Source organism: Orbicella franksi, chromosome 4 (assembly GCF_964199315.1).
Source record: "Orbicella franksi chromosome 4, jaOrbFran1.1, whole genome shotgun sequence".
In the NCBI taxonomy this organism is placed as follows: domain Eukaryota; kingdom Metazoa; phylum Cnidaria; class Anthozoa; order Scleractinia; family Merulinidae; genus Orbicella; species Orbicella franksi.
In genome coordinates this window covers 21,443,679-21,465,851 of record NC_138148.1, presented here as the reverse complement: position 1 = coordinate 21,465,851, position 22,173 = coordinate 21,443,679, and the positions used below count along the sequence as shown (strand labels likewise).

The 22,173-nt window shown below is 39.6% G+C and overlaps 1 protein-coding gene across 1 annotated transcript in view; it reads left to right on the top strand.

Annotated features, from left to right (window-relative positions):
• LOC145483745 (DNA polymerase alpha subunit B-like) overlaps positions 1 to 22,104 on the top strand; it is a 38,286-nt gene extending 16,182 nt beyond the window's left edge. The window contains exons 7-18 of the mRNA XM_081462292.1: positions 764 to 852; positions 10,397 to 10,552; positions 11,768 to 11,830; positions 12,943 to 13,009; positions 15,209 to 15,327; positions 16,274 to 16,312; positions 17,181 to 17,254; positions 18,671 to 18,785; positions 19,338 to 19,444; positions 19,696 to 19,755; positions 19,907 to 20,033; positions 20,811 to 22,104. Coding sequence (XP_081318418.1) covers positions 764 to 852; positions 10,397 to 10,552; positions 11,768 to 11,830; positions 12,943 to 13,009; positions 15,209 to 15,327; positions 16,274 to 16,312; positions 17,181 to 17,254; positions 18,671 to 18,785; positions 19,338 to 19,444; positions 19,696 to 19,755; positions 19,907 to 20,033; positions 20,811 to 20,969 — 1,175 coding nt within the window. The 3' untranslated portion in view covers positions 20,970 to 22,104. The remainder of the gene's footprint in view (positions 1 to 763; positions 853 to 10,396; positions 10,553 to 11,767; positions 11,831 to 12,942; positions 13,010 to 15,208; positions 15,328 to 16,273; positions 16,313 to 17,180; positions 17,255 to 18,670; positions 18,786 to 19,337; positions 19,445 to 19,695; positions 19,756 to 19,906; positions 20,034 to 20,810) is intronic.
• Positions 22,105 to 22,173: the final 69 nt, after the last annotated feature.

Sequence of the window (22,173 nt, the reverse complement as noted above, 5' to 3'; positions counted from 1 at the left end):
TGACTGAAAAATCTACTGGCCACAGGCTATCAGACAGGACTTTCTTTGCGTGCTGTATTATGCTTTGACAAATTTATGGTTTGTTATTTTAACTGCAAAATCAAGAAATATATGTCAAGCACTAACTTACTAGGCCTGTAGGATCATAGTCAGAAGTGAGGGAGCCCAAAGAGTAGTTCTGCTTGTGTATAATTATGAACAGGAAGCCTATTGCCCATAAGAGGGAAAGGGAAATCTTGCCCAAGAAAATATTAAAATTTTTAACATGCTCTATTGCCATTTGCTACATTTTGAGACACTTTCTTAGTGCAATTCATTGTCCCTTTCCAGCCATCTTCAAGGATGCTTCTTATTTGCAGTCACAAAATACATTTATTTAATGCTACTGTTGATCACGCAATTTTATACCTACATGTACACATGCACACATTTGCCAAGTCTTCATTTGAGTAAGTTCTTCCCAAGAAAGTGGGTGCATGAGCCCAATTAAGATACACTTAACTGACTGCATGAAAATTCGGATGCTTGCTGTCTCAGTGTCTTTGTTTACATAATGTGGTTTAGATTAATTATTGACTGTGATCGCATTGCGTAACTCTACATCTCATGTTCATGTCTCCTCGTGCCCAGTTAGTCTCATTCTAGTTGCATTTGATCCCATCATTAATAATGACACTAATAATGATAGTATTTGAAACCTTGTATGGTACTCAGTACCATATTATCTTGTGTTAAGTCTAGTGACTATGTTTTTTTTTCCCAGTACTCAGTGAGCTCATTGATAATATGGCAGAGAAATTGCAAGCAAGCTTAGGAGTTGAGGAGTTTTCTAGTTTATGCATACCAACTCAGGTAAGCCTACTTTTCTTGAAATATGCCGCTTCAATCTATTGTTTGTAAGCTCACATTGATATTTATTTACAAATTATAATAACAATACAAAAGTATTTGTCTTGAATGTAATGTGTCAGTAGTCAACCAAAGATGTTTGCAGCATTTGATTTGTGTGATCTGTTTGGTTAATGAAAAGAACGACCAGAAAATAATCTTTTTGGTTCTGTATATTTTCAATATAGTAGTGGTTTGAGTTATCTACAGAGGTATAAATGAGTCCCAGAATTAAATACAAATATCCCATACTTATGGAAAGACCTTCTGCCAAGAAAAAAATTTTCCATAATGAGCTCTTGAAACTGACAGAGCAGGGTGACATGGGGATCGTTGTTATAACAAAAACATGGCCTTGGATCATTCATGTGCTCCATAGACTCTATTAACATCTCCAAAGTCGCTCTCAGATTTATACTAGCAGGTACAAGGAAAAGAGGCCATCCTAAATCCACCTGGAGGAGGACTGCACAGGCAGAAATTCAAGCTCTCAACCATAAATAAATAAAGGACAGACAGGAACAGAGAAAGCTTGTTGATGCCCTATGTGCCACTTGACATCTGAAGGACTGGTGACCCAAAAGACCTTCTGTTTGCTAAGGTATTCTGATTCAAAGCTATCGAAAAGATACAAGGCACTCCAGGACACTGGAGAAAATAACCTGCCAGAACACTAGTTAAAAGTACCTTGGAAAGACATTTGAAGGGAGGCCATTAGCTGGCAAGAAAGAACCCATAAAGAATGAATGACAGTGGACACTTTAAAAGGAATTGTTGACAGAAGGAAGAAGAAAGAACTAATCAATAACAACATAGCAAGAACTATGAGCAGCATTATGGCTACTCCAAAAAGCTGTACAGAGGCTCATCAAAAGGCCAGGTAAAGCATCAGGAGCGATAAGCTAATTGATGGGATGGCATCATAGTTAGAGTAAGGAGCAACACACAGCTCAAGAGAGTTGTACTGCAAGACCAGGAAGTTTGCTGGGAGGTACCAGCAGTCAGTGCATGCTGTTACCTAAAACGACCTTGAAGACTGTATTTCCATCAAACCAAAATCTTGCATCCAAAATGGCAACCTAAAAACTAGAAAAATGATAAGGTCTGCAGTTGCCTCATTGTCATGTGACAATAATTTTTAGTAATTCTAGATATGTGATACATCTACATGCAAAAAAGCTAAACTTGACATGAAACTAGCACAAAATGAAGTCAACTATTACAAACTCAAGTCAACAGTAGGCAAAGTTATTCTCATCGTGACACATCCAATCTAGGGAAAGGATGAAACTGTGTTAACATGCCCTAGGAGAACAACTTATTAGACTAGTGACCTACTCAACCAATTATCACCACTATCAACCGTGGAAACATGGAATAAAGAGACAGACAAGCTTCAATTTAACCTAGATAAGCCCTCTAGAGTGGAAGTCTTTAAGACATTTTAAATGACTTAGAGAAAGGAAAGACACATGTCCTTTTAATATTTCACTAGAACCTTCTAAGTGCTGGGGTTGTAACCTCAGTTGAAATGCTTCATTATCTTTTATAAAGGATTTGGGCTAAAGAGGTGGTTCCCAAAACAATGGAACATTGATTGCCAAAAAGAGCATGGCATGATCTACATGAAAACTAGACTTGCTACAAGTCAACCGTTGCCTAGTCATTCCTTGAGCAAAGCGAGGGACGAGAAACCCTCACTCAGTCTCTCTGTATTTCCAACGGCAAAACTAACAATAGAATTGAAATATTATTGGAAAGGACGTTTAGAAAGTCTACATGAATACAAGAACTCTGTGCTGGCAAAGCCCTGAATAGAGTGGTTCTAGAGGGATTAAGAGAGGCAATCAAAGTCAAATTAATTCATAAGCAAGAAGGGGTCAGGAAAGAGCGATCCTGTGCTGACCAGAAAACAAATCAGTGGAAATGGAGGAGCTCACGGTATATAAATGTTTTGGATTTTGACAAAGCCTTTTGACAGTGTGGACCACCAAACTCTTTGGAGGCAAATGAAGTACATTTGTACCACAGAATTCCTGAAAAGTTTGTCAGTCTTATCAAGTTTGTTACCAGGATATAAAATGAAGAGTACTGTGTGGAGAAGAGTTTCTGATGGTTTCAATGAGAACTAGTGGGAGACAAATGGAGAACTGGTATTGGGCAAACCAATGGTGTGAGAGTTGATTGAAGGTTTACCTGTCAAACAACTCAAGTGTCCTAACCACTGAGTAATGTTTCCCTGGAAAATATATTTATAAATAATATATTTTTAACAATTTAATCTGATTGATTCGCTTATATGGTTGAAGGTGCTACTTATTTTGAAGATAAGCCCACCAGGGATCAAACGTTGTCAGATTTATTTGAACTAGAGTTTACACGGCTCGTTGCGTCCGTGGTTACATCATAGTCAACTGAAATTGAAATAATTATGAGGTAAATTACTATTTACAACATTCTAAATCGAAGCAACAAACGCTTTCAAAACTTAAAATTTGTGTTCCTGAGTGTCAGATTCCTTTGATGGCTGTCTTGATGTTTATGCTGACGACTGTTGATGGCTTGGCTTCGAATGCTGTTACATGATAAATTTTTCCGTCTAAAACTAGTGACAGACCTGTTTTTCCGGCCACGAGTAGTCGAGGCCATTTTGCAGTTACCAACAATAATTAATTCTAATTTTTTCTTTACACGTGACTGAACATGCAAATCACTGATTTTATAACAAAATGTCATATCGCTTTGATGAATCAGATGATGTTTTTGAAGTTCATTTTTCACCAGCGAGAAGGGTATACTGGGAGAAACAACACGAATCACTTGAGTAGAATGGCTTTATTCCGGGGCGGATAGCACGACTGCAACTTAATACAAGATGGCGGACCAGGAATGGTGATGCATCACATGACTGGCCATATACCACTGACCAGTAATGGCGCGACCTTTCTTTCTCTTGTTCTCTGACATTTCTTAAGAACTGGAACAAAGGGTGTAAGCTGAATAGCTATTAAACTGGGGGAAGTCCTCTACGTAACAGGTAAACAGTCTCTAATATAGGATCGTCTTTCAACTATAACTATACTAATCAATGAAAAAGCTCCAAGAAGTCAAGATAACATATGTAAGGTCGGTAACAAATGGGCTAACTACTGGTCATTCATAATACGCTGCAGAGTGTTATAGATCAAAAGTCCTTAACATAGTCCTTGAAGCACTCAGGGGGGCGTCGAGGGCGAGACTACCTTCGCTGGCAGACATCCGTAGCGAGGTGGATTCTGTTGGAGGAGACTGTGCTTCATCATCCTCATCAGGAACCGGTAGGTCAGGGCAATCGGTCACGATCTCAGTCGGGGTCTGGGCAAGGACTGGTTGTTGCTGTAAGGTGGGGGTGTTGATATGTCCTCTGGGATATCAGGAGGTGCCGGTGGTCTGGCCACTTCCTCGGTATCATCATCATCGTGGCTATCAGAGTGTGGTGTGCAATGAGGTAGAGGTGCAGACATCTTGGTTGGAACCTTGACGCATTCAGAGAGCCTTACGCGATAGGGAGAGCTGCGGAGTTGAGATCCAATGTACTTTCTGATGTTGCAGAACAGGGAGTCCTCTGATGTTACTAGGTATCAGTCATGGCCGCGAGACTTGTTTCGATCTGAGTAGAGGTACACGAGGTCACCAACTACAATGGGCGGATCTGGGTGCTTTTGTGCCAGTGGAGCTTTGGACTGTTTGCTATTCAGGTGGTTCTTGAGTAGCATGAGGTGTTGAGTGCTACTGAGGGAGTTGTCACTGAAAGCGATCTGGGCGTTAGTAAATTGGTCCCTCTGAGTCCACATTTTGCGTGAAGAATGTCCACGAGAGCGGATTCGAGAATTTAAGACAGCAGTTGCTACAGACAAGGCGAGTGTGGTTACTGCTCCACCCAACAGGTCTTGACGAAGGAGCTCAGCCTCTAGCTCTTGTACTGCCCTTTCGGCTACAGGATTTTTGTTAGGATTTTTTGCCTGGCCAATCTCTATTGTAATACTGTGCTGATGAAGAAGCGGATCGTCAACTAACGCCTTGAACCCAGGGCAGGATCGGTGCGTTTCATTGCTGGAGGGCCATCCATTGGACGCAAAGGGAGGCAAAGCTGTATAAGGGCATCACGTAGGGTCACGTGACATTCATTGTCGACAAGTGCAGCTACGGTAAACGATGTCACTGTCTCTCGGAGGACTAAGATGAGCTGTCAGTTGCACTTGATCGCATCTGCCGCGAATGCTTGGCCCACTGCCTCGAGAGGTGCGGAAGTTGTTTGCTCCTGCTGAACTGTAGGGGTTTGGCGTAACGCGGCACAAGAATGACAGCCACTGGTGACTCGGTCAACAGCCTTGTCCATATCTAGGGCATCCAAGTAACGCTTCACGACATTCTTGAGCTGGTGGGAGGTGGGAGGTGGGGTGACTCAATTGTATGTGGAGAGCAGTTAACAGGCCATCTAACACCTGGCGTGGAATGATTATGCATTCGCGGACTGGCTCAAAAGGCTCATTGCGTTTAACGACCAGAAGTCCATCGCTAGCAACGGTAGCAACGTTCAAATACCTCCTGACGTCCTTGACATTGGTGGTCTGCCAGGAAGGTCTTGTGCCTTGAACAAGGTGTGCATGTGTGCGTCGGAGGTCAGCACACTCAGCTTGTACTGCCAACCAAGCCGGCTTGTGAAAGGTAGGCGCACACTGCCTGCTAGTACATCTTGAACAGACGTGGAGCGGACTACGGATTCTTGCGTACGACTAATGACGGAGCATATCTGACATCTCTCATCTTCACAAGAGGGAACATTACGACTAGCAAAGTCAGACGGTAAAATATGCTGAGCCCGATACATGCCTGACTGATGCTTGATACCTGCTCACAACAGACAAGGATGTGGAGATGTGAGGGCTTGTCGAAAACTCACCATGACATAGCTTCTCATAGGCCTGGACACAGGGTTTACTGTCTTCAAGATGCAAGCATTTAGGGATGACTGAATGATGAACGGACTAAAGTGCTTGGTTGCAGCTGCAATGGATAATGTTTCCACCTCACATGGTAACCATGTTGTCTGTGAACCACACAGCTTGGCGCTAAAGAAGCAAGAGAGGTGCAGTTTCCCTTCACGGGTGACATGAAGGGTGGCACCTATACCTGGTTTGCGGACGGCTCCGTCAGTCACAATCCAGAGCTGGTCTGTTGGTCTGGGGAGGGTAATGGTGCGATTGGTTGAGAGTGCCTGTTGGGCGCTTGCAAAGGAGCTCCGGAGCTCATCAGTCCAGGGGATGGTTTCTTGGGACTGACGTCCAGCGGTGACGTTATCTAGTGGGGCGAGAAGTGAGGAGCATTCAGGAAGCACACAAGATAAGACCTTGTAGGCACCTACGAAGGATCTCATCTGACCAACTGTATCTGGCGTGGGACAAGAGGCTAGAGTATTGACGCGATGTTGACTAGCACAGAGAGTATCGGAACTCCAGATCCAGCCAAGTACGGTAGTGGTCTTTGGGTTGATGATTGTTTTTGATGCCGATAGTCACAGATCACACCTGTAAAGTGCCTGGAGTACTCTCTTCCAGTTTTGGAATAGCTCTTGAGGGCTATCGCCTCTGCAGTAGAGGTCGTCTGCAATCTTGGTGACGATTCCCTCCTGCAGTAGATCACCCAGGACGCAACACATGATCTCTCCTAAAGTGGTTTCTGAGCCGGGCATTCCCATCACACTGCGCGTATAGACTCTTACTCCTTTAAAAGGAGCAACACCACAGTATTTCATAGACTCGCATGCAAGGGGTATTTGGTAAAATGTAGTGGTCAAATCTGAGATGATAATGTGCTTCCATTGTGCGATTTGTCGGAGAGTAGAGTCCACGTCAGGGAGCAAGGACGGCTGAGGCTTACTGTAGTGGCCAACATCCGTGAAGGCCGTGACAAGATGGGATCCACCATTGGTCTTCTTAACAAGGAATGATGGATTTAGGTATTCTACTGTGATATCAATCTCCTCAGGACGCTGGAAGACACCGAGCTCCTCAAGCTGGTCAAACTTATCTTGCAGCTCTACGAGCTTGCCACGTGCGTACTGAGGGAGGCGCCCCTTGCGCTGTGGGGGCTTGATGGGACCAATGTTTACTTTCGCCTTGAATGGGCCAGCTGCGCCGTTGTAACCCATGATTTTAGGGTCAAATACTGAGTCGTACTCCTTTAACAGTCGGGATCAATCTTCACGGCCGATAAGTGGCTGCCTGGCAAAGGGGGAGGCGAAGCTACACTAGGCTGTGGTACTTCAATGGAGCCGTCGCTGGGTTCGAAGACGGGTGTGGCTTGGCAGAAATGTTCATTGTGCCTGAGCATGCGAGGCTCGTTTGTGAGGTTTGGAATGCGTATCTTTTGAGCGACACTTGAAACGATGCTCGGCTGGGGCCATATCTGGGTCTGCTGGAGTTTCCAAAAGCTGGGAGAATCGGTGCGTGGCTTGATAGCATACTCTGAATCAGGTTGGGCCTCTTCGGGTAGTTGCATTTAGATGAAATCGCTGGGCCAAATAGTTTCCTTGGACGACGGAGCACAAATGCACGATGGGCGGAAGCGTTGCAACCAGAGGAGGGGGATGATCCGTAAGTGAAGACTGTGCCATCTCCAAGGATCACTTCATGCTTAGCTGGGTGTACGGCCACGTCATTCGTTTCCATGAATGGAGTGCCAGCGAGGATGTCGACATCCAAATTTTCAACCACCAGGTCCTGGAACTTAAATTCCTTGTTGTCGCGGGTGAAGGTGATCCGGGTTTCACCGATGACGTGAAGTTTGGAAGAGCCGTCTACTTGGTGAACTGACTGAGCGCTACTCACTATCGGAGACTCAAGCTTTCTTACAGTGGCGTGCCTGATCATATTTCCTGTAGCTCCACTGTCTACAGTAACTTGCACAACATGGTGATGGAAGAAGACATCAAAATATGGGGACTGGCGGGTCTGGACTCGGTATACTACGGCACCTGGGTTGGAATAATCACTTTCGCCTCCATCATAAGCAGTAGGGGTTCCATCAAAGGTGTCGTCTGGTTCTGCCTCTGCTTCTAGGATGCCAACAATCTGGCAAGCCTTGACCATGTAACGTCTGTCACTGTTGGGTAGGTATGTGCACTCGCTGAGGAAATGCCTTATATCTGAGTGGCCGGCTTCCTTATGGAGGAGACAAACCTTGCCTAGCCGAGGCCTTCTGGGGCCTGGCTTGACCGGGCCTTTGCTACTCGGTGGAGTGCAATGGTATTCATTACCGACCGCCGTACGGAGAATCTTTACATCGTCGGAGGCTCGAATCTCTTCCAGTAGGGAAGTAAGGGCCTGTGATATTTCTGGTTTGATAGAAGCAAGTGTTCGGGACCTCAGTTCAGTACCATATAGATCGTTTTCACTGTCACGCAATAAAAAATAAATCGAAAACCATCCAATGGAAAAAGCTATGAAATTATGATGTTATAGAAGATAACTAAATAAGCCTCTTCTCCAAGTTTTAGACCTGTGCGTTTCCCCAAACTTCAGATATTCGTCGAAATGTTTCGCAGATATTTACAGACCCCAGTATGAAAACGCCATGTTGGTGTACCTCCGTTGTACACCAATATGGCGGCCGTAAAATAATGTAAACATCTGGAACTTACTTTGGCTATCTAGGCGACTGATTATCAGTACTGATCAAACAAGCATTTACATAAGCACTTTTCCTAATGCTCTAACTTCTAAAAAGGCTCAAAATCATGGGATAAGTATATATTTTTCGACAAACTCGATCATAGCCTTGTGTCACGCACCTCCATAACCCTGAAATTCAAAATGCTCTGGATTCCAAACGAAGCACGCTATTGAGCTGTAAAATTGTAAACAGATATAAATATACCGCCTCTTGTGCCTGATGAGGATAAAAACTTTGGTGGCTCTTTAGTTTTGGATTTTAGAAAGTGATGACGTCACGTGAAAACGATCTATCTTTGCTTGACAAGCCTAGGCAAACTCGGGTGGATAAGCTTCAACCATGTGAGTACAACAAGGTTTTCCAATGTTGAGGAGAGCTCTTCGTCTTCTTGCAGTGACTCACCGTGATGACTTATGCCACTGGTTCGAAGGAGTGAGTCCTCAACAAAGGCCATAAGCCGCTGGTATAGATTTTCAGGGCGCTCACCTGCCTCGAGTTGCATATCAGAAAAATCAATAAAGTGAGCCCCTGTAACTTGGAAGCCAAAGTGCTGTCTGATCGTTTGCCGAATAAACTTTAGAGAGGTCGAGTTTTGAACTAAAGTGCTCCTTGAAATAATTGGACAGTAGTTACTATTTGGCCAAGCATAAGCTCTACAAAGCTAACCTTCTGCTGAGCAGTTAGACGTTTTGGAGCTGTGATGTCTTCACTGTCGTCTTCGAATCTTCTTAGTGGCTGGGCTTTCATCTTTTTCAGCCAAGTAACTCCTTCAGCCAGAAAAGGGGCAAAGTTATTGTAATGTTGTTGCATGATGCATGACATAGCCATATGTGGGACCTTCCATATTTGGAAGACCATGTGCATCGTAGAGTGAGTAAAGTGTATCGAGAGGGACCACACCACCACGCCACCACGCCAGCGAGAAGGGTATACCGGGAGAAACGACACGAATCACTTTAGTAGAACGGCTTTACTCCGGGGCGGATAGCACAACCGCAACTTAATAGAAGATGGCAGACCAGGAATGGTGATGCGTCACATGACTGGCCATATACCGCTGACCGGTAATGGCGTTTTTCTGAAGACAATACATGTTTGGAGGCATCAGGAGTTGGTTCGGGGTCAAGGATCCTATCCCTACAGATTTCCTTACAATCACGAGTCATTTATAAGTTTTCATGTGCAGGCTGTAGTGCCTGTTATGTTGGTGAAACCAAGAGACACTTCGCCACTCGCATCCTCAAACATCTTTCCTCTGACAACCATTCCCACATCTTTAAACACCTGAGAAGTTCTGAAAATTGCCACTCCCTTAGTTCAGAAAATTGTTTTAAAATTCTCGACTCTGCTTCCACAAGCTTCCAATTGAAAATCAAGGAAGCCACGCACATCATTTGGGGGCAGCCATCTTTAAATTCCCAGGTCAAACATCTTAATTTGTCCCTTTCATACTAACTAGTCTCCTTTCTTAGCTTAAATAGTCACCTTTTTTTGGTCCACGCCTTCATCCTTAATTAATCTTGTTAATATCTCACTTTGTTATAGTACTATTTATTGCATATTTTTATTTTATTTCTCACTGTGCAACTGAGGGCGGATGATGTCTCATCCACAACATGTATTGTCTTCATTAAAATATGAACTTCAAAAACATCGTGTGGTTTATCAAAGTGATACCTGACTTTGTGCTGTTACAAAGCCTTGGTAAAATATCTTATGTATTGTGCATTTATTTTTTTGTAATTTTTGAAAAGTCTCATGTATTAATGAATGTCTCCCTCTTTTTTAACTGAAGGAAGAGGTGTTTGTTATTGGGCGTATTTGCTGTGACTCAAATGGGAAATTAAATTCACAGTCAGTTGTATTGGAAGGTTCACAAGAGCTCTCCTCAGGACAGCAAATCAAGTTGGATCTTTCAGAATTACGACAGTTTGCACTCTTTCCTGGTCAGGTAATGTTTTTTATTTTACTTGAAAAGTGCTCTTCGTATAATACATCTCACAGAATTATTTGTTAAAATGATAAACTAAGGCACTGTAAGAGATTAGACAGAAACAGAGAACTGGCAAAGTAGGTGCAAGGCTGTCACTAATGGCCAGGTTGGTCTCCTGGAAAACCAGGATTGAGGATCAGGGATCAAGAAAATTAAATTAAATTTAGTAAACTAAATAGAAATAAAAAGCAAATATAAATAAACAAAAAAAATAGTCATCAGAAACAACAATCTGCTCATCACTTCTATCATGTGTTTTGGTGTATAAGTCTTTTATTTATCATTGTTACTTCCAAGGCTATTCTTTTTTGCCATGTTTATGTTAAAAGAAGAATATATTTGTAGCATTTGTCACGTGACCAGAACATGAAAACCAGAGGGTAAACAACTTCCCAACTTCTAAATGGAATCTAAAAATTATTACAAAGCAGTAATCATGGTTTCTGGTAGCATTTTATCACCTGCACCAGACGAAATACCACTGACTCAGATGTGATTGAGCACTTTGCAGTTTTTGGGACAATTTTTTGATGGTGTCATATTTCATAACAAAATCCTTCATTTTTGATCCACACCTCTAACAAATAAAAGCAAAACCTCTAATTAAATCCAAAAACATGGTTACTGCAGAAACATTAGGGAAAAAGTGATGAAGAAGTGACAAAATTTGGTACCTTTTTAGATAGTTGTTAAAAATCATTGTGGGCAGAAATGCATAAAATGAAGTGGTTTACATTTGATAACCATGTTTCAAGATTTAATTACACGTGAATGATGCATGTCTTTTGTCTTTCTAGCCTTTTGCTCATACAATAGTCAGCTAATACTTTCTGAATTTGTCACAACAGTGTAGTTCTTCACCAGTGAAACTATAAATTAGGTTAAATTAACAAACGAGCTGTCATTTCCATTTTCAATTTGATGTTTTAGTAGAGTGTGGCCTTTTATCCTACAATGTGAATTGTGTAATAACCTTGTGTGCACTGCACAGAGCAGATGTGGAAGAAAGTCAAATTACATGCACATTTACAGTATTTTGTACTAAATGAGGGGAATCTTTTTTGAAATTCTTGCTTTTAGGCAATATTATCATTGTCGTTGCATTGGTTGCATTTATCATTTAAATCCACTAAATAAAATTATAATATTTTTTATTATTATTTGCCATTTCAGGTTGTTGCTATTGAGGGAGTGAACAGTACTGGTCAAAAATTGGTTGTGAACAAACTTTGTACAGTAAGTCAGTAAACTTTGTGCATTGTGGTAGTGACTCAGAGGAAACTCCCATTGGCCATCATTCACATCTGAAAATTCTAGCTTAGTCTGATACTTACTCTCTTCCCTGGAATTTTCAGTAACTCCCCCAAAGATGTGTATTTCAAAAGAAGCTGCATTCACTATTAAGCCATTTATAAGTCAAGAACAACTACTTATAGTCAAAAGTTCCATGTAATCCTGTATTAGACTTCCCAGTCTCTGTCCAACTTTCGAAGGATCCACCCAACTTTTCACCAACTCAGATGGGAAATATTATAATTGCAAAGGGCTTGCTTGGTTGGAGTTGTTCATATAGTATTATTGTCTGGGTGATGTAGTTCTTAAAGGAACTGTTGTTGGTGACTGATATTTCCGCAACCTGAGTGAAAGTCAGAGTCAAGTGAAAAGTGTTTGCCAGTTGAAAGTGTTATAAGCCTGATCCCATGGAAATGATCGGCCAGTTTAACTATGATGGTGTTGGCTGTAAGACTTATGTGAAGTTTGTCAACAGTCATTGGTTGGTTCCAATACATGTAGGTTTCAATCTGTCCATCATTAGTCAAATTAAATTGTTCTGTTTGTGTTCCACCGGTCGGCTTTGTTTATGTCATGAAGAAGTGGCTTGTAAGGTGCCAGTAGTTGTTGACAACTGATGACTGTTGACAGGTGTTTATTATAAGTTGCTGTACCAGCTTTATATATTGGTAAGTCACAATATTTAGAGAGGAAGCCACATCAGCCTCGGCTGGTTTTCATGCGGGTCCTCTATCCTGGTCAAATTAGAATTTGGAGATGGTTCAAACCATTTACCTTGTTGCATATGTTTTCATAATCATGATAACTAAGAGCAAATGCTGTCCATACTATACAGGTTACATTTCTTACAAATGCACATCCAGCAGTTGGTTTATCAATGATATAAATATGCATGACTGTACCATTGTAACATGTTTCTATTAAATCTCAGAACTGGCATTTTTAAGGTAAGGAAGTTCTGCCTGACCTCATTTTCTTTTTGTTTCATCCCCAGCTTAACTTTGATAACAAATATGACGGTACAGGAATTAATTCCAGAATTTGTTTTTCCCCAGGGAGTACAGCTTCCTTTCCACTCACCAGTGGAAAATGTTGAGCATGGTTCTGAGGACATAACATCAGGTAATCACAGTTCACCACAAAATGTCACAAGCAGGCCACACTGGACTGTCTGTGGATGGTCTACTCTGCCATTTTTTTTTTGTAGTTGCTACTGTTGCTTGAATACTTCAGCTTCACATAGGAGAACCATGAATGTGGTTATCAGAAACTTACCCTGGGCTGGACCTGCTTTTGTACAGGAAGAGAAATTGTTTATGAAGAATGAATATGATGACAAATTTGAAATTTAGCGTAACTTTTTAAGGTGATCTATAATTTTTTAAGATGCTGATGTAGATTTTTTATTGGTATAATAACTAGTCAAAGACACGGTTTTCAAAATGGGCTGGCACCCAACGCCAGTCACCAGCTACTTCAGGCTTTTGCACAGGGTACTTTTTTAATACGCAACTTTGTTCCACAAATGTAATAGTCATCTGATCCTTATGAGGATATTATTATGTCCATGTCCTTGGCATCCAGGATTTCATGGTTAGGAACCTTTGGGCTCCTCTATGTCCTGTCTATGTCCTGCATACTCTTAGAACTTGTAAATTTTCCACAATTAAACTGAGGCAAAAAAAGACATGCTATCTTTTCTTTCTAATGTCAACAAATCAGAAAGACAAACAGGTAACAATAATTTTAGGGATTATAAGATTCTAGTTTTGGGAGTGACAATAAAACAATGATGAATGTCCATGCTTTTGTTAGATAAAATACCAGACTTGCTGAGGCAAATTTTTATCATATTTTATTGTAATTTTATCTCATATATTTTAATTCTAGATGATTAACACCATTGTGGTTTTTCCCTTTATGTGTAACTTGAGTGCTGAGAAATTTTTAAAACCATAGCGTGAACTTCTAAAAGTGCACCAGAATACACCTCATGACACCTAGAATTTCAGAATTTTCCACGGGGACACCTGGTACTGTCATGCCTGAGGTGGAAAACCCCTTCTTTACCCTCCCCCACAAGGCTGCAGCAATCACAAGAGCCATGTTCTTGTGAAATCAACATTTAACTGAAAAAGAGCATTTGTGAGGTCATCTGGAAGGAAGGAATGGAATTGTGACGTCATTGTTGTCTTGAACATTGCTGCGTTTCTGCATCAGTGAGTCTTTTGTGGGGAAGGCTTTGGATCTAAATACAAACCTTATTTTGCTTGGGAAATGACCGAGGAGTTCACCTGCTGTTTGGTGGGCATTATTTGCTTGTTTTTCATTGTTTTTTGTCCAATTGCCGGCTTGCAACATTCCATAGTGAAGTTAAAAATCATCGGTATTGTGTCTTTCTTGACTGCAAGTTGACGAAGCTTGAAAGAGGGTCCCAACAAACTCCTTACAACAAGATTTTATTTGAAGCTGTCTTCAGTAAAGTGTTTTACACAAATGCGCAAATGCTTTGAGGGCATGAAGCATTCTCTTTTCATTTTAAGAAGCCATTCTCTTTTAAGTCTTGGGTCCTGGGGGAACTTGAAAGTGCTAACTTTTGATTTTGAGTGGTTTTCCTCTGAAGTTCACTGTGAACATGAAACCAAAACAGTTTCAAATTTCCTGCATTTCTTGAGCTCACCAACAGTGACATCACAAGCTTTATTTCCAACAGTTGTCTGATAATTTTCCTGACCGCGCTACGATTATGAAGGATAACATTCCAGTATCTCCACTATGCTTTGTCCAATTCGTTTGAAACTTCAGAATATATTTATTTTACACTTAATGAACACATTGAACTCAAATGAAAAAAAATGTCTAAATTTTGGTTCATTTGACCTTTAACATGAAATCAACATTGAACTGTTTTTAAGTGAAATGAGCATCGCGGCAGTCACGCATTCTCATAAAATCAACGTTTAACTCTTTCTTAAGTGAAAAAAGCATCTTTGAGGTCACCCATTGACGTGAAATTAACATTTTGCCATATTTTAAAGTGAAGACAATTACTGCTTTCAAAACTTGAAGCAAGACAAACCTCTTTGCTTTGCTGTAGGACAGAAACTTGTTTTGAGCTTTTTCCTGGCAAATCTGAGTGAAAAAAAGCAAAACATAACCTAAAATTTGATGTATGGTGGATATGCCTACGGCTCTTCAATTGGAACAGTGTTTTATGCCTTCATTACAATTTCTTCCTGCTACTTTATTTCAATTTGAAAACCCTGATCAAGATATTTTTGTCTAACATCAAAATTTACATGTTTAACATTTTTCTTGCAGAGCCATTTTTAATGTCAGTAGCTGCTGGCCCATTTACAACTTCAGACAGCCTACTTTATGAACCCCTTGCAGATCTCATGCAAAAAGTACAAAATGATAAACCAGACCTTCTTATTTTGGTAAGTCTAATGATAAAACAGATGGAGAATTTAGTAAACTTAAACCACCTCTTGGAAGCGACCACCTGTCCTCAGCAACCAGTTTTCCAAAATACCAAAATTTTCCAAGTCAATTAAATCACTATATTTGCAACCTCTTGTAAGCAACCGTGATCACTTTTAGAGCTAAAAGTTTGAAATTTACTTTTGTTTTTAACCTCCTGTAAGGGACCACTTGAGAGATAACAGAACAGAAATTGGATAATAAGGTGTTGTAACATTATTGCATTCATTAGTAGTACAAGAGACTGAAATTTCTCAATGTGAAGTACCAGATTTTTTCTCAAAATTGACTTTTCACATGAAAAGGGGTAAGTCTCTGCAGTTACGATATGCTAATGAGGCAAAATTTGACCTAATATGGTCTATACTCTTGTAATCAACCACCTCCCCATAACAGACCAGCAAGGCTTGACATTTTGGGTGGTCGCTTTTGGGAGGTTCGAATGTGGACAGAAAATTAAATTTTAGTTTCACTTTTTAACATGATTTCTACAGAACATTTGAGCAATAATGGCAAAAATTTGGTTACCAAAAAAGCCTCATGGCATGGTGATATTTTGAATACAGTTAAGAAGAACTTATCGAGACTTAAGTTCTTAAGCTAACCCAGTGAGGGAAAACTGAACGTGAAGTTATCCATATTTCAATTAAAACAGACATTTTGCATTAGTTAATAACACAGTAACACATGCTTTGAGAATTTTTATGAGGTTTGACATTAACTTTCTCAAGAATGCTAATCGAAGGGTCACTTAGAGAAATGAACTAAAGTGAGTTGCTTTAAATAGTATTCCAAAAGTTACTGCGCAATGAGTAAATTTTTAGTAAATAATTTTTGCACTTATTGCTCGAACATAGAGTGGAGTCTGTCGTAATTTCTTTGCATGTACTTTGGTTTCTTTAGCTAGGACCCTTTGTCGATACCAAGCATGATCAGATCATAGTAAGTAAAAATATGACTGTGTTTTACAATGTAACCTGGCTCCTGGGATTCCCCCCTCCTTCGAAACAAGAGGCAACAGCCAGTTGGTGGTACACATGCCTATTTCTGGCTTATTTTTTCCCTGGAGTTTTCATCCAGATGACTCAAAACTTCATTTGAAGATAGAAAACAGCTTTCTCCTTCACTTTGAGAGCAATAGCTAATTACTTTTCCACCTGCATGGGCATGAGCTAAAGACAAACTTTGCAGTTTTGGGCTCAGAAAAAGTTACACTTCTCTTGGGTTGTTGTTGTTGTTGCTCTCTTTTTTGAAGGTAAACCATTTCCTTTTAGTGGTAAATTGTACCCTAGGATACTGCTCTGAGTTATGTCTAGTCCTGTAGGATTTAGGTGTGGATTTGCCCATATCCTTGATATTGTAGTTTTAGCTGCCATTATGAATGTATGAAGACATGGATTTTGATAACAAAGAAGACATTGATTTTGATAATAAAGTAGAATAGAGCTGATTGTAAGGCAGATGAGTTTGTCCTCACTTTGGCTGTGTGCACACCACGCCCTAGCCCCAGCAACAGTTCAACTCTAAGCTAACCTTCTGTTTTGTTTACTTCACTTTGACCTCTGGCCCAGTACATGCTGTCATGTTCCTTTAGGCATGCTCTTGATCCCCAGTTTGTCCACTGAGGGTCAAATAAAATTTCTTGAGGCCTGAAAGTGATGAATCAGATGCCTCAAGTGGTCTAAGGGCTAAACTCCCTCAAGGATGGTCTGGTAGTCAGTTTAGTTTTAGAGTCCATTTATTAACAGATTCTAAAATGAGAGTGTTAAATTATATTGAGTACTAAATTGTTTCAACCTTGATATTTTAGAATGGTGATCTAGAGGAACCTTTTGAAGATCTCTTTGACAGACAAGTACAACAGATAGTTAAAGCTACTGAAAAGTATGTTGTTTTAATTATTTTGTGTTATTTTAGTGTACAGGCTACTCAGTGATGTAATGATGATGTACAAATGGGTCAATAGATAGTCATACCAGTTGGACAAAAAAAGATTGTCCACATTTCATTAGTGAGAGCAAGAATGTGTGCATTCATGAAAACATGGTAGTACAACCACATTATGGTGGATTACTGATTGCATCTGTTAGTAGAGGGGGTTTTCCACCATCGGCTAGATGTTAAGACACATTAATAAGTGTGGTTTTCCGTTGGCTGAGGAACAAAAGAAGCGGAAAACGTTTTTCTTACACACGGCTGGGAGTCTGGGAACAGGTGTGCCGGGGGGTTTCAGGTCACGTGGCCTGTGTAAAGTTTCAGTGTTTGTTTTGCCATCTGCCATTGCCTGACATGCTCCACCCACCCACCCACCTGTGGAGTACTTGTAGAATGTGTTAAGTTGAGGTGAAATTATTCTCTAGCCACTTTTTTGTGTCATTGTAAGACTATTATGTTCTTATGTTAATAAAGGTCAGGCTGTGTGGTTCGGCTTGGCATGGCTCCCAGCGGTGTGTGAGAAAGTTTGTGTATGTATGTAAGCAACATGATTCACATTCAGATTTTTTGTGTGTGTGAAAATGGAGAGGTACACTGAAGGAAAAGCAAACAAAAAGGAAAAAAGGGGTTGTAGCAACCATTTAAGATAGTAGACTGCAGGCAAAGTTAATGTAACTAGTACTGCACCAGCTCTTTACTTGTCTTTTTTTCTCTCTTGTTGTGGACGCTTAATGTTTGATGTTGCATGATAATGCAACATGAGTTATTGTGTCGTAAGGATGTGTAGAAATATAATTATATACTGTAAACTGCCGGATACAAGGCCCCCCAGATGTATTCTCCCCTGTATATAAGCCCCCTCTAGTTTAAAATGAAATGAATTTGATTTATAATGATGTTTTAAAGCTAATAATCATAAACCAGTACATGGAAAACATATTTCAATCAACATTGCTGTAGTTCATTTCAAAATGTCTTTTTATTTCACTTATAATGGCCTATATTCTGCTTCATGGATAAGCCCCTCCGTCTATAAGCCCATCCAAAATCCCTTACATAAGTTGTTTAACCCCAGGGCTTATAAGCCGCAGTTCACAGTACGTTAATAGCATGAATTAATGTACAATTAAGCATTCATTTTAGATGGTTAATCAGCTTTTGTCCTGTACGGGTTAGGTATATAGCACAGTTAGAATTCATGCAAGAACCGTGTTAATGATTTTCTCTTGTATTATTTGACATAATTAAATGATTATGTAATGATCTGTTGATTTTGATGTGTATCAGTTATCTTAAATAGACCAGATAAGGTGAAACATGATAATGAAATTGTTGGAGTACTTTGTAATTGTTTTTCCTTGTCAGACTAGCCACTACAGTTGTTTTTGTGCCATCTCATCGAGATGTCCACCATGACTTTGTCTATCCCCAGCCACCATTCAGCACCAAAGTTAACACAGCAGAATTCAATGTAGCTGAGGTAAAGTTATGTCTTGCTTATTCCTTAGAATATCATAAAATGCCACTTATAAGTTTGAGTGATTATAAGCCCATCTGGTAATGAAAACATAGTTCAGCCATATGGCCATCCAGAAATAAGCCCTTTCCAACCCAACTTATGTACAACTATTTTATTTATTTATTTATTTTACTTTTGCCATGTACATAACTAAATTAACAATTTAATTACAAAGAAAAAATAAACAAATGGTGAGGAAACCTACTGGTAATTAAAACCTGTTGGGCTTGAAAGCTTAGGTTCCCTCACTAGCAAGGCAGGATGTATAGATTAATAAATAACATTAACTCAATGTTATCTAGTACATTGTAAGTACTCCAGATTTGAATAAGTTGACTGTTCTCTTTTTGGGGCTTTTGATTATCGCTACATGCTCATCCAGTTAATCAGAAACAGTTTCAATTTGTTTCCAATTATGTGAGATTTTTTCAATAATTCAACTGAACTATTTGCAACAGTTACATACAAAAATCCTGGTATGTACACTATAACCGTTCTTTTTATTCCTTACAGCGAATCCATTTTGTGTCAGATCCTTGTACCCTTGTAGTCAACAATGTGTCTGTTGGTCTTTCTTCAATGGATGTATTGTTACACTTGGCAAGTGAAGAGACAGTTTGGTGAGACCCCCTACTTTTCATAGATGATTTAAAATGAATGCCACTGAAGGGAGAAATTTATTTTGTAGCAATGCATTTTTGTTCTAATTACACTGGTGTTTTGATGATTACAATGCAGTAACTAAAGTCACAAAAATTTATTTTCTGTAATCAGCCATGGGCATATATTTTTATGTCGAACTACTTGAAACATTTCTGAACTAGACGCTTAAAAGATATGAGTTTATTTGCGAAAAACTTTGATGTTTCAGTCCACCAGGATCATCTGACAGATTTGGTCGCCTTCTGAAACATATTCTTCACCAGCATAGGTATTTATTTAATATTCTGTATGAATTCTTTCACTCTACCTCTTGGGCCATCAATCTAACTTTTTCGCTGCAACTATAGCAGTGTTAAGAGACTTGAATTACAATAAGTTTCACCATGAGAATATTTTAACAACTGAACTCTGCTCTACAGCTATTACCCACTGCATCCACCAGCTGAAGATGTCAACATAGATTATGAGCAGTTTGAAAAGTATGCAATGCTCCCTTACAATCCTGACATCTTGATCCTGCCATCAGATCTTCGATATTTTGCCAAGGTATGTTTTTTCTCTATAATGCATTAGAAATCACTAACCACTAGTACAGTGTTAGACATTCTCTTTTATCTTTTGATATAGAAAAATGAAATGAAATTATCACCAGACAGTTGGGGTATTTGTCAGTTGACACTTTCACCAACATAGTGACCATTTATGATATATAAGTCAATTCTGATCTTGGTGGTATATGAGTGTACTAACTAGCTGGTGCATTAGTAAGAGCTTTTGTCAGAGGAAGACAAACTACCTTTCTAGTGATTAGGATTGTGTCATAGATTGTCTCAGATATGTTGCTGCAACCATACATGCTTCAAGTTGTGTTTCTAAAGGAAATATTTTTTGCTCGATATCTAACAGTGTGTAAAAAAATGTGTTCTCATGGTCAAAGTCCTTTTTTGAGATGGGTGTAGATGCGTGAGTGTGATTTTGTGTGTACCTGTTCAAGGCTCTGTGTAATCAGAATGTGCAGTGTGCATTAAAAATAAAGCAAATTGGAAAGTCTTTGGGAAGATGGAGGTGGTTAACAGTGGCAACCAAATATTCAACGAAAAATTAATGCATTATAAATAGTGTTTACCGAAAGATCTATCAATAATAATAGACATATAATGAATAGTGTCAACTGTTGGTGCCTTGAAAGAACATGTTCCATTGATTTTGGGCTTTCGTGAAAATTTTTGTTTTTCGTTTTTAGATTTTTTGGCAGGATGTAGCAGGAAACTGTTTGCTGGAAAAACGGTCTTACTATTTGTGTTTGATTTGTGATTACTGCAGGACACTCTTGGCTGCTTATGTCTCAACCCAGGCCGACTTGCCAAAGGCCATGTAGGTGGTACTTATGCCAAAGTCTGGGTGAAATCATCACCAGATCATTTAGACAAGTCATCATCTCATATTTTGCAAAGGTCCTTGGCACAAGTGATCAGAATATAAGTGAATTCAAAAGCTACACCTTATTAGACCATCACATTCGTAGAGACTGAGAGATACATCAGTTACATGTCAATAAGTATTGTAAATTGGCAGCATAACGTCAGGTACACTGGTACATTTTTTTTTGTTGCACAAATTTAGTAATAATGCTATACAAAGGAGAGCTTGTAAACCCTTTTATTAGCTGCGCACATTTTGTGACTCAAAATTAAACTTTTTTAACATATTTGTAGACCAATTTAAGTTGTTAGGCATCTTACTTAGGTTACATCAGCTACTTTATACTTAATAGGAATCATAAGAAATGAGGGCAAACATTTTGGATGTACAAGTTGTGGGAATCTAATGTCAGACAGCGTACAATCACTCTCTGGGATACTAAATAAAAAATTATCAAAGGATGTGCAAAAGATTTTACCAGCCAAACTGGAGGCGCTTAAGTAAGCATGAAACTAAATCTAATTTCTTAGAAATTATCATGTGCATTAGTATTTATGGCAGTGTAGATATAATAAAAATTAATGAAAGTACTTTAGCATGGTTCACTTTTCTGTCTTCCATAAACTGCTACTTATAAGCCACCCCCTTTATAGGTCCATCTACTTGTAAACCGAAAAAAGACATCCGGTTACAAGCCCCCGTCTAGTTTTCTAGAATTCCTTTTATTATGATGTTTTAAAGCTTACTAACCAGTGAATGAAAAACCTATTTTGATCAACATGTGCAGCTATAACACATTTAAAAACAGTTTTTTATTCCAGTTAGAAGCCCCTTCAGATATAAGCCACTTTGATTATAAACCCATCTAAAAACCCTTACAAAGCTGTTTAAGCCCAGGGCTTATAAGTGGCAGTTTACAGTGTGTCACACACAAGTGAAAGTGTCTCATCAGATTTGAACTACTCTCTGGCCTAATTGCGTCTTACTAGTTGAGGGCACAGGCAATCAATGCAGTATTATATACCAAGTAAACTTAGTAGAATGCTACTCATAATAATGCAAATGCTGCAATCTTATTGGCTGAACTGTTATGTTTTGATATTGTTTTATAATATTTTTTTTGCAACATTTCGCTAATGATACATTTCCATACCTTGCGTACAATATGTGATATACAATAAACTACTACTGAAAATACACTACTTGTAAAAAAACTCTCAATGAACTGCTTACAAGACAGTACTTGCAAATACATTAATAGACC